The sequence below is a fragment of the Echeneis naucrates genome, chromosome 3 (assembly GCF_900963305.1).
Source record: "Echeneis naucrates chromosome 3, fEcheNa1.1, whole genome shotgun sequence".
Taxonomy (NCBI): domain Eukaryota; kingdom Metazoa; phylum Chordata; class Actinopteri; order Carangiformes; family Echeneidae; genus Echeneis; species Echeneis naucrates.
The window spans coordinates 3,125,764-3,138,364 of NC_042513.1; the positions used below are offsets into that span (position 1 = coordinate 3,125,764).

At 38.8% G+C, this 12,601-nt stretch overlaps 1 protein-coding gene across 2 annotated transcripts; it reads right to left on the reverse strand.

Moving 5' to 3' along the window:
* Positions 1 to 624: 624 nt before the first annotated feature.
* On the reverse strand, positions 625 to 10,435 carry sltm (SAFB-like, transcription modulator). 2 transcript variants are annotated; one of them, XM_029498938.1, is made up of 20 exons: positions 10,291 to 10,435; positions 9,721 to 9,805; positions 9,563 to 9,615; positions 9,005 to 9,032; positions 6,988 to 7,651; positions 6,140 to 6,183; positions 5,929 to 6,035; positions 5,638 to 5,787; positions 5,414 to 5,526; positions 5,177 to 5,337; positions 4,989 to 5,089; positions 4,851 to 4,907; positions 4,592 to 4,737; positions 4,326 to 4,506; positions 3,768 to 3,892; positions 3,043 to 3,216; positions 2,243 to 2,554; positions 1,999 to 2,137; positions 1,278 to 1,432; positions 625 to 1,189 (listed from the first exon to the last, which is right to left on the reverse strand). In XM_029498938.1, exons 1-20 carry the CDS (start codon positions 10,423 to 10,425, stop codon positions 1,078 to 1,080), a joined length of 3,042 nt encoding a protein of 1,013 aa, XP_029354798.1. In that variant the 5' UTR covers positions 10,426 to 10,435; the 3' UTR covers positions 625 to 1,077. The 2 variants fall into 2 exon arrangements, with proteins under 2 accessions (XP_029354798.1, XP_029354799.1); XM_029498939.1 differs by having other exon boundaries at positions 2,246 to 2,554; positions 10,291 to 10,425.
* Between the last annotated feature and the right edge of the window lie 2,166 nt (positions 10,436 to 12,601).

A 12,601-nucleotide genomic window follows, 5' to 3' on the forward strand; every position in this document is an offset into this window, starting at 1 on the left:
TCCTCACTTTTTGTAGTTTAATTAGGCTTTCTCAACCAATTACAACAAGTGTGTAGGTAAAGTGTGTGTTGTGAGTCTGCAGAGGGATGAACAGTCCTGGATCTTTAGTACTGGTCCACCTATAAGAAGGAAACTTGGCGGAGTTATGAAACAAAAATAAATAAAAGCAAAATAAGCCTCCTCACAGAGACAATGTGAGAGTTTAGGATAGCCCCTACACCAGTGTCAACATCTGGAATCCTTTCAAAGTGGCGACATGGTGTGAATCTCATTTTCAGCCTAACATTTTAAATGTAGCAATCAACATACTTCCTGCTTGTATGATATAGGATTACATTAAGCACACAGACCCATGTATTGTATAAAATCTCTGCAGAATGAGAGCTGATTACAACCACCAGATTTTTGGACAGCCACATTTCCATAGTGGAAGAACACTAAGTATTTGGGAATCTATGTATGATGACCCTTTCACAGACTGAAAGCATGAAAGTCCCCCACAGGACCAGACTTTACAGTCACATTTTATTTCAAAGACCCAGGCCTGTATGTAACTTGCCCTACAGCCTGTAGGGGGTACTGTGCTATGAGATTTTTTGTAAATCCAAATAATCTTCAAAAACATCCATGTCCAGTATGACTTTTATGAAATAATTATTCTTATGCCATCTGTCTCCTCACAGACAAATATTGAAATGAATGAATGCCACCTTATGAGCTCTAAAATACACAAAATTAAGACAAAGTACACAAGAAAACCGATTGTGGCATTGGGCTATCAAAAATGTACATACAACACTCAATTAGAGGAGAAGTTAACATTGCTTGGAAACTTACAAAGATCAATAGCTGTACAATAGCTTCCTAAACATAAGTAAAACATATGCACATGGTGGTTTAATGGTAACAGCAGAACTGTCAGGAGAACTCTACACTGAGGTAAACACTTGTCTATACAAAATAAAATTGCATTATCAACTTCATGGCTACAAATGTGCCACCTAAAACAGTTAATAGTCTAAAAATAAAGAGTCCAAAAATTCTCAGGTGCTTCAAAGTGGCAGAATTTGGCTGCAGTTAGAACTGACGCTGTGTTCCTTTAAAGGGCTTGAATCCACCCACATTTCCGCTGCTGGGAATGGAGTTGCTGGTGATCTGTACAATTCTGTTCATTCCAGATGAAGAGTGACTGCGGACAAAAAGTGAAAATTTAAGATGGCTGGGAGCAAGAGTCGAGCCCTTTTGCTTCCCTATCATGACTTGGCTATCTGTTATACCTGGAAGGAGACATCATGCTGCCTCGGTTGTCTCCCATCCTGCGATTATCAGGGAAGCCTCCACCCTGTGAGCTTGATCCACTATGCCACTCCTTCCTTAGTCCCTGCTCCCTGCTGTGACGCTCTACCACAACCTGGCGTCCAGAGCTGAATGGCTGCAGAGACATGTGAGGATTTGTGTGCTTGTTCTTTTTACACTGTCACTTCCAGATCTGATTGACTTCTGTTAGACCAAAAAGAAAAACTACCTTGCGGTTGTCTCCCGCTGCAGTTCATTAGTTCATGAGTGTTTTAAGCAGCCAGTGGCCTTTGATCACCAAAATAAATAGTTCATCTTTGAGTCCTAATGGACATTTGTGCCAAGTGAGAAGAGCTTTCCAATATATTGTGTCACAAGGTCGATACTATTCCATACTGTACCAAATCTGAAGAAATTCTCTCAAGTTGATACTAAGATATAAGCTGGGTGACTTGAAAATGTATTGCCTCAGACCGGGCTGTCAAAGCAGTAAATAATATTTCAGACCATCATTCATTAACATGTCCCTTTGTTTGATAAAAGATAAAAATCAAACCTGTAGTTACTTCTGTCTCACTTCACTGATCAAATTACTGTTAATTTCATCTTAATTTTAATGTTTAGATAATCGATTTTTTTGTATGACCCGTCACTGATAACCAAAGACAAGCATTTAAACTCGGTATCATAATGTCAGCTCACCTGTTCATTCATCACCATGGGTCTTCCTCCATCTCTGTCACTGAAACTGCTCCTTCCACGGCTGGCTGAGGAGCCTCCTCTGAGTGCTGGACCTGGACCTTCCCTGCTGGATCTCTCAGCACGCATTCGCATAGGCCCTCTTTTCAAACCAGCATTCCATCAGAGAGACATTTAAAACAAATTAGCTTTCAGAAATAAGCTTTTTCTTGTCATGCTTCTTATTCAAAACCCTAATTATTTTTACCGCATATCTCCTTTGTTGGAGTGCACCCCCCCATCATTCTTCCAACCATGCCCCCCGTCTCTGGGTGCACGGTTGTGCGACATCCCTGGTATTGTAGCTCTGGCTCCCATAGGACGATCATGCATGGGCACCGGCCGTCTCTCATCTCTGTCCCTGCGGTCAGTGTCCCTGAGCTCAGTGCGTGGAGGAGGTGGTGGCTCAGCTCTGCGAACTGTGTCAAAGTTCTTGGGGTAACGTTCAAAGCCAGAGCCCTCTCTGTGAGGTGCAGGGCGATTTTTTTTTACTTCTGGCTCGCCATCAAATCGGGTTCGTCTAAAAAAAAAAAAAAAAAAAGTCAACAGTTGATCAGTCAGGAAAAGAAAAAGACTAAAGACTAAATGTGGCAAGGAAGAAGTGCATGCTTTACTTGGACATTCTCAAAGCTTTATTGGTCCATACACATATATAAACAGAACATTTAGATGATTTTGTAAGTTTCTTGAATTTACTTTTTTGTAATAATCCTTTATGGCCTGTCACACTATAATTTATCTGGGCTCTTTTCTGGAAGTACTTGTCAGAGTTGACATTTTGACTTATTGCAGATTTTAGCAACAGTATTGACAACTGAGCTATTCCCTGCAAGTCCTGAGACATTGTGAGGGCGAGCCAGAATGAACAACACTGGACCCAAAAACTGAGACAGCTAAGTGAAAATGAAGTCATTTTTGCAAGGGCTCCTCCCATAGTACTAAGTCCAAATGTGAATTGGCCTATTGCACCACAATAGATCTCAGTTCCTACAGTTTCAACACCCTTACCTGTCATATGTGTTGGGCTGCTCAGCTGAAGCCTCTGGAAAGCGACCCCTCTCTCTGGGACTGAAGTTTGAAAAGCGGTTTGGTTGCCGGTTATAGTTCGATCCTTGGTTCAAGCGGACATCAGACTCGGACTGCATTTTCTTGTTGCCATTCCAGTAGGGGTCTTCTCTCCGACTAACATTGATTTAGGGACATGCAACACACCTCATAAGTTATGCTCTTCCAACAGCAAAATTTTGTTTTGTTCTTTCTCAAGTAACCTTTAAAGATGTAGTTTATACTGTGCTATCACTTGTTTTCTTTTTAAAGCATGTTCTCTTTAAGACAGTTACGAGTTAAAACAAAGCAGCAAATAAAACTTCATGTGGCTGTAATGAAATATTTCGATACCAAGAAAATCCACTGAACAGTTACTAATCAGACAGTCAGAAAGAGGGAAAGGTACCAAAACACAAAATAACCAGATTATTTCAAGGATACATAGATTTCTATCCATTTGTCCACAATGTCAAATTTGATCCATTAACTGAATCATCCCTTGCCAACTATTCTGCACCTCTCCAAAGTGCTTTCTCTGTTTCTCTGAGTCAGTTGGATTGGTTGTGTTTACTTTGGTCCTTAAGTTCAAAGTGATCTTACAGGTGCCACTTCAAGTCCAACAATTTTATTTCCTCTAAAGTCACACCTATGAAACTGTTGGGGAACAGAATTCAAACACTGCATACCCATGGTCCACTTCACGGCCTCTTTTGAGGTTGTTCCTCTTTTCTTGCTCATAGCGGAGCTGCTCCTGCTGCCGCCGCAGCTCCTCACGTTCGCGCGCCATGCGTTCAGCCTCTTTCCGGCGTTCCTGAAACAGAATATTTCAGGGCACAAATTTGAATTTGTTACTTTAAGAGGTGTATAGCAGTAGCTATAATAACCACCTCACTGCTGCATACCTCTGCCACTTTATCCTGAATTACAGAAAACATTGACCATTCTCGCAGTTCAGCTCTAAGAGCAAGAACATTCACAGAGACTCCAGTGTTAAAATGTAGGTATAACAAATTCATATCATAGAAAAGATTTGGTTACATTTTTCAAAAAAGTGGTAAATTAACACAATGAATGAATAACAGATAATTGCTGCCTACAGAGAAGGCCAACAATCCCCTTTATGTCTTATGCCAGAAATTCTAGGCTGCAGCTGTTCATATACTCATTCCCCAGAGGAAGGCAATTTCCAAATAACTTTTTTTCACTGCTTTTGCAAGCAGGTGAATTTGTTGTGCTCACTCTACCTGTTCAATACGAATTCTCTCTCTCTCAAGCCTCTCTCTCTCCAAGCGCTCCCTTTCAAGCTTTTGTCTTTCCATTTCTACTCTCTGGCGTTCCCTGAGGAGGTTCTCCCGTTCTTCACGTTCTCTTATCAAACGGACACGCTCTCGTTCGCGCCGTTCTTGTTCAGCAATTTCACGCCGCCTGAAAAGAAGTAAACATATTTGGTCTTAGAACTTTAAGACAATAATCATCAAACATGCACGTTTTCATTTTAAATCTTTGTTACCTGCGCAACTCTACAGCTCTACGGACGCGCTCCAAACGAGCCATTCGTTCACGCATCCTCTGCTCCTTCATCTTCTCAAAAGGCAGGATATCTTTGTCATCCCCCTTGTTGATGAATGGTCGCTGTTTTTCCTTCATCATCTCCAACTGGAGAGTTAGGGTTAGAAGGGTTAGGATGGAAATTAAAAGTGTAAAAGGAAATCTATTGGGTAAAGCAGGAAGTACAAAGCTAAGTGTCTGTAATGTCACGAGTTTCATACCTCCTCAGGTGGAATCAACCATTTTGGCCTTCTTTGAATATTCATGTTGACAGGGGGCTGAAAAAGTTTTAATAATAGGATCTCATTTACAGATGAAAAAATATCCTTTAAAAATTAAACACAAATAAGAAATCTTACTCTTTCAAAATAACGCCCCCTTCTGAAAGGTCTCATTTTGCCGAAATTTGTATCTCCCTTGGCATGATCCACAACCATCATCTTGCCTGGGCTTTTTGGCCCTAGAGAAGAAGAAAATGATAAGTGAGAAGATGCATATGCCTAGTTGGATTTTCTAAATTCATTATAGGAATATACGTATAACTTACGTCCATGCTTTCTGTCATCTTTCTTCAAAGAATCTTGGCCCAAGTTGGACGAAACAGAGTCTGATTTTCCACTTTTAGCCTCCTGTTTCTTGGATAAATCTTTGTCCTTTTCTGAAAGTTTATCTGTTTTCTTGTCTTCTTTTTTGTAGGATTGTTGTGCTCTAGGTGTTATGAGAGCAAAAGATTAAAAGTGCTTTCAATCCAAAACATTAATTACTAAATTTTTCTGTCACTCACTTGCTAGGCCATTTTAACCCTGTGGAGCTGCGCTTGTCACTTGATTTGCTGGATGCTGCTTTGTCCTCTGCTTCTTTCTTTGAGGGATCTTTTCTGAATGGATCGTTTTTGGCCTGAAAACAGCAGCAGTCACATATAAAGAGTTCATGATTTCCCATGAATACAACGGACAATATTAAAACAACCAGTGTCAGTTGGAAAATAATTTGAACCTCTTAACTTACCCTTTCAACATAGATCTGTTGTCCGTGGAGCTCAGTACAGTCAAGGTGGGAGACACACCGCGTGACTTCTGTACTTGAAGACATCGTGACCAAGCCATAACATTTTGAACCAGGACTGCGAGCATTTGTAACCACCTTGGCACTTAACACCTGTTGGCAACAGATTTAATTTTAGCATTGTTAAGTAGCACTGAACAAAAAATATGGTCAGTATAAGCAACAACCAAACTGCAACCAAAAAAAAAAAAAAAAAAAGGAGGGGGGGGTATAAATAAATAACATGTTACTTACTTTCCCATACTTGCTGAACAGGTTCTTTAGATCAGCTGCTTTGGTGTTTGAGGAAAGGCCACTCACCCATACGTTACGAGAAGAGCTGCTGTTGCTGCTGACAACTCCTGAGACATGTTTCCAAAACAAATTCAGCAAGCACATTAGGCAATTAAAGACAGTCAAAAGTGCTTTGATTCATTTCCCCACACCAGTTGAGACAGTATCTTACCCTTTTCATCTTTTGCAACTTTCCCGTCCCTGTCTCTTGAAGAGCTACAAAGCAAATGTTGCAACAACAAATGGATGAAAATGAGACAAGGTAAATAAAATCCTGTTGTAAAGTAAAGCCATTGACATACATCCAGTGGAAGAAGAAGAACAACAACAACAACCACCAAAAAAAAAAAAAAAAAACCAAACAAACAAACAAAAAAAAACCAAACAAACAAAAACCATATTATGAACTTTTCAGGAAAAAAAAAATTAACATCCTGTAGGCAAGGCGTGGATTTGAACCAATGTCTCAATGGCATCATTGCTTTTCCAGTGGTGAGATGGGTCAAGATGTCAGCCAATTTATTCCCTGGACCAATGAAATCTTCAGAGGTTTGCTCAACTTCACAGCGAATCATTTGACCAGGAAAAAAAAAAAACAAAAAAACAAAAACAAACAAAATAAAAAAAAAAACTAAAAAATAAATAAATAAGAAAAAAAATATATATATACACATAAAAAAACGAGGGGAAAAAAAACAACTGCCATCACGGTGATTAATGCACTTTTATATTGCCTTGTGTGGAAACTGGAAAAGGCTTTAAAACGGCTGGAAAGGTCAAAGTAACAAAATAAGAGGCGTTTTCTCAGCTCCTGGTTAATGTCACAATTTAATCAAGTTCAGAAAAATAAACCAAAGTAGTAAATGGCAGGATTAGGTACACCAGTGATCAGTGAACATTTCCCTTACGACCAAAAAAAATAAAAAAAATAAAAAATAAAAATCTTGAGGCTACCCACAATGCTGCGTTCTTAGTGAGCTGGACTTGGTAGTATCAAAGAACTGACATAGAAAGACAAACCTCTTTGCTTGACCTGATGCCCCAGTAGTGGAGGGGCCTTTCTTCCCAGAATCCTTTTCTTTATCTCCCGTATCAGCGTTCTTCAAGGAGTCCCTGCTGTCCTTCTTTGTGGGCTCACACCTGGATCCATCATCTTTCTTACCACTTTTGTGGCCCTCTGTTTCTTCCACCTTCATGTCATCATCATCTGGGCCCGTCTCAGCAGAGGCCTCTGGCTCATCAGTGCCCTTCTCGGCATCTGGATCTGGAAGTTTCACATGTTTACCTGTTTCCAGGAGATCATCACCATCAACATCTAGGGTGATGGCATCTTCATTTGGGATTGAGACGGATAGGTGATCGTCTTCTGCTTCTTTAGAGGAATTCATGGCTTCAGCATCCATCTCAGCCAATTCGGCCTCTACCTCTGGCTCAGCCTCCCCATCCAGCTCTAGGTCAGCGTCCTCATCCACCTCAGGGTCAGCATCTGCATCGACCTCTGGCTCTGGCTCTGGCTCAGCCTCCGCATCCACCTCTGGCTCAGGCTCTGAATCAGCCTCAACCGTGATGGCTTCTGACTCTGGTTCAGCCTCAGCTAGGGTCTCAGCCTCAGGCTGAGCAAGGCTGTCCTCACTCGGTGCAGCTTTAGAATTTTCACGTGTACCATCATCTGTATCAGTTACATCTGAGGGATTTAATAAGGATAAACATGGCAAAACACAACTTTTAACATTCACATGTCGCATGTTACTTGACCTACAAAGTAGAATAAAAAGCACATTTAGTGTTAATGGTCATCGAGGGCGTAGACACCACAGGAGACACAAAACACAAAATCTTCACTGAAACTGGGGGAAGATTCAGTGTTCTTCATTTCTTGACACATGTTAAGTACCGATTCATTTTGAATTCATGCTGAATGAGCAATTCCAGATGTTTCCTATGATGTCCAGCCGTTTCCCAAGTAGGAATCTTGAACAAAGTTCAAATGAAGAAGGGAACCTCGCCAGTTCCAGTTCATCCTTCAGTTTTCTCCAACATGTAAAATGCATGCCCGGCTGGTCAGTCTATGGAGAGTTTCCCAAGACATCATGAACATCTTCCAACATTTCTTCAATAATCCATGTCATCAAAGTCTTATCAGCAGATTTCAGAATGTCGAAAAATCATCTTTCATCATCAAATCCAACCTGCTGATACGTGTCCAAAAACTAGTACAAAACTGAAGTGTGTTGCTTTGGTAATAACAGTCTGTCCTTAGTTCCCAGTCCATGCTGTATGCCCAAAATCTTCACTGAATACCAATTGGAGTTGCAGTCTGCTGGTTTATGTGCAAAGTTGATGGATGTCTATGACGACTGTATGAGGTCTCATCTTTCAGCTGCCTGCCAACAAAGGCCTTTACAGACCATTTTGATGAGACAAGTGGTCCTTGTGCTACCCAAACCCAGCCTCATTCACAGGCCATCTCAATGGCAATCCCTGCGTTAACTCAGGTGTCTGATTCCAGTGGTAAACGGAGCTGAATATTGAGACCTACCCGGTGTGCTCATTATTGGTCTGCCCAGTAATGTAGATCAAAATGTCAATAGGCGAAAGCCATGATCCTTGAGTGCTAGAAAATGTTTTGTCTTCCATTTCACAGGATATAAGAAAATGTCAGCTCATTTGTGAACCTCCATTCTTTTTTCCATGAGAAATATGAGAAGTTGAATGCAAGGTGCCAAAGGAATCCACAGACTCAAGAAATTTTCTTTAAATTACTTTGGTAACCCAAGGACACCGGGTACCATAGTGAGGGCGACCCATGAATGTAACAATTGTGAAAAAAACTTTAGTTGATCTTCAGGTATGTCTTCGTTAAGCTTGTTCTCATCGATGTTTTTGACCTACTGTAGCAGCAGCTAGAAGACGCATGAAATACTACTAAATCGTCATAATGGCTGTTTAAAAAAAAAAAGAAGAAAAGAAAAGAAAAAAGAAAAAAGAAAAAGAAACCTTGTGTTAGCATCTGGCATTAGGGCGACAGCATACATACCTTTTTCTGATTCATACTCTTCAGTTTCCTAGAACAAGAAAACACTGAGATGAACCCAGATATTCCAAAGCAATAGGCAAAGCAAGAAAGGTTACTTCCAGCCACGTTTATAGGAATAATTTATTGCAATTTTTTTGTTGATTTGTATCGCAAACTAAGTGATGACAAATAGACATGCCATGCTTTTTCAACTAATTTCAAGGAAACATATTGCCTTGTGTTAAGTTATTGTATATTAAACAAAACTAAAGAAAAGGGGTCAGCATTACGGGCGTGAGAAACAATTCTTCACCATGTCACATATTGTTACTTTTTTTAGACTGATCTCCTGAAAACCACTAGAATCCTTGTTGAAATTCACGCAATGCTTGTGTGAACTCCCCTGATGACCTAAACTTAAATTAAGATTTGGCACAGCAAACATTGTGGCAATCAAGCATGATTTAAAACAATTCAAGGCTAAATTGATATGAAGAACATTTGTACAGGAAAATAAAAAATGATCAAGAACAACAAGGGAAAAAAAAGAAAAACTAAAGAATTGCATAGAACAGTCACCTTGGAAAACACGTCTTCCGCAGTGGTATCCGTATCTGAATCCAAACGTTTTCCTGAAAGGTGAGACAAGACAAAGAAAAAGGGAATAAATCAAGCTTGTTAAAAGAAGACCTTACTTTGTCACTGTGCTCCATAAATGGCATTAAAAGAAAAATTACCTTTAGCTTTTCCACCTTTTCGCGGTGTGTCATTTAAAAGCTGGATTTGAAAGTTTTCTGGGTCCCCGCCTTCATCCTCAACAGCCTTAATATAGTAACAGAATTTAAAAACCAAAGAAGAATCAATCTTAGTTTCCATTCAAATCTTCACGCGTGTTGACCATTGCAAATGATCATATAGCAAAATATTACTTAGTCGGCTTTACTAACTAAGAAACTAATATAATAATTTCAAAGGCTCAGAAATATTAACATTTTAAGAGCCTTTTCGAGGCCTTTCGTTCCGTAGCTTTACAGTAGAAATAAGCAGCCACTTACCGTAGCAGTATCCATACCCCATGTTTATCACACAAAAAGCTCATATAAGCATGTACAGTGACAGGTATGTGTGTAGTTGTACCTCAAGTGTTCGTTACTTAAGTAAAATGCATATAGCTAACTTTAGGAGCGTTAATCTCTGTGTTTAATGCTAAATGGGTTTAAGAAACCTGTTAACAACATTAGCTAATGATAGCAACTGTACGTGGTTTTCACACTTTCTCGCATAAAATGGCTCCTTTTTTCGGTTACCTGTCTCAGTCTTGCAAGAAGAACACTCTTCACACCAGATATATCCAAATTCCTTCGCTTGAGCTCTAATTTTAGATCAACAACTCTTAATTCTGATATTTTCTTGGACTCCGTGGAAATGGCACCCGACGCCATTTTACCTCAAACTTACTGCGCAGTGCGCATGTGCGACCAGAGCTCGTCTTGGCAGTCTTCTTCTTTGCTGTTTTTTTTCTTTTTCGTCGTCGTCGTTAAACGTTATGCTGCCGCACAACGTGTTGGAGGAGCCAAGCTAGACCTGATCATGTTTCAGAAGTTTCAAACCTTTCGATTTTTGATGGAATTGATTAATTTAAAATATTTTTTATCATGTATATATTTATTTTTCAGAATCAGAAGATTGTTAACTTCTGGTCACTACACAAACCTGTAGCGTTATTTAATACTAATTTGCATGGCGAAGACTCTCTTCATTCTTTTAAGGAAAAATAGTTGATATCAAACATATAAATAGATAAACATAGCATATTGTCTTGTCCTTGTGTCGTTAAACCAAAGAGATTTATTGCTGACTCCAATCACTAAATGACAAGTTCCAATCCAAAATCCATATCCATATATCCATATACATAATACACTATGTATAGCCATGTCTTTTATATCAACACTGCAAAAAACAGTGTTTTTTATTTTGGGTGCTTAGCAGAAAACACCAAGATGCTTCTTATACTTCCTACAGAAATTTAGTTGTTACAAAAAAAGCGCAGGTGCTAATATCCTGGCAGGAACTACTTTTCTGCATCATGAGCACAAGCTTGCCTTGTGTTGTGCTGCACATGTGCTTTGACAGTCCTGTTCTAAATGTCTTTGACGCTAATCTGATACCATTGTTATTTTTATCACACTTTATGAAAGATAAATGTCTCCCCTGTCATGCCTGTGGATAGAGGGCACTCCTAAGGTTTTTTCTCTGCAAGTTTTTCTATGATTTGTCAATTTTTATGTACTGATTAAATTCTTTTCCATTCTTAGATTTGAATTATCATGTAAAAGTCTGTATCTGCATACTCAAGCATTTGTCATGATTATTTCCAAAGATAATTAATGAAGGCCTGCACCATCTGTAAACCCATTGCATTGCTCTTCCCATCTTTTGTGAGTAGGGAGTCAATCTAATTTCTAAAACATGTTTATGTGATGAGATTAATATAATTACAGGGATAATTTATCAAAATACGAATTATGTATATGTCATCTCTACAATCCTGCTATTTTTTCTTTAAAATACTTCATGGCTTTATGTTAGGTGCCTAAAAAGTACTGAAATGAAAACAATGAAAGAAGGGAAAGCCACTCACAACTTGAGGGGTGACTAGTGACTTCATATTATCAACTGACACTGTGCTTGTCGATTGCAATCATTTATATTATTATGACTTGTTCTGGGTTTTTCATAAATACCAAAAATCTTGTGTTAAAATTTATCATAAGGTCTGTTCAGTTTAAATATATTTGTCTTTCCATTGTGCAAATACTCACTAAAGTAAGGAAGGGCAGTCTCATTTGACATCAACAGCATTTCTTTGCAGTCTGAGGAGGAAAAGTTGGTGTGTGCGCTATGAATAATTTACATTTGGTTGGATTATTTATTCCTCTAAATGACAGTATGTCACTTGGCAGACATATTTAATTAGAGATAAATGGATTCCTGCATTCTATTTGCCTTATCACGGCTCTGTTCCTGGTAGGAAATTAATTTGTGCAATTATTAGTGTTGGAAAGCAGAAATACTTGAAAAACACTTTCAAATACAATTTTGAAGAACTTGTACTGGACACATTATTTCATTCATTAATTCATGTCCTATATTTCTAAACAATTCTAATTCACACATTAATCTTAAGTTTTATTAAGTTTTTTCCACAACATTTATCTGAAAGCCATACATTTTCAGATTCAAATTTCAGAAAAGATTAAACTATAAATATAATTTACAAGCTACCCCCCAAAAAAGCATTGGCTACTTGAGTCATATTTTAAAGATTTGGATATTTAACAGTGATTTCAACAATAAAGTTCTTAGATGGCTGTAAGGAGCAAGTACCTTTAATTGACAGGAGTCCACCAATACACACACACACACACACACACACACACATATATATATATATATATATATATATTATATATATTCCTTTATTGTGTGTAGTCTTTTTACACCGCTTTTCTTCCTTAAAACACATGGGCACTTCTTACCGAAAGTATTTTGTGTTTTTGTAGGGGGGCTCTACTTTTGTTTCCAACCTACATGCACTAGTGGGCGTGATAGTAT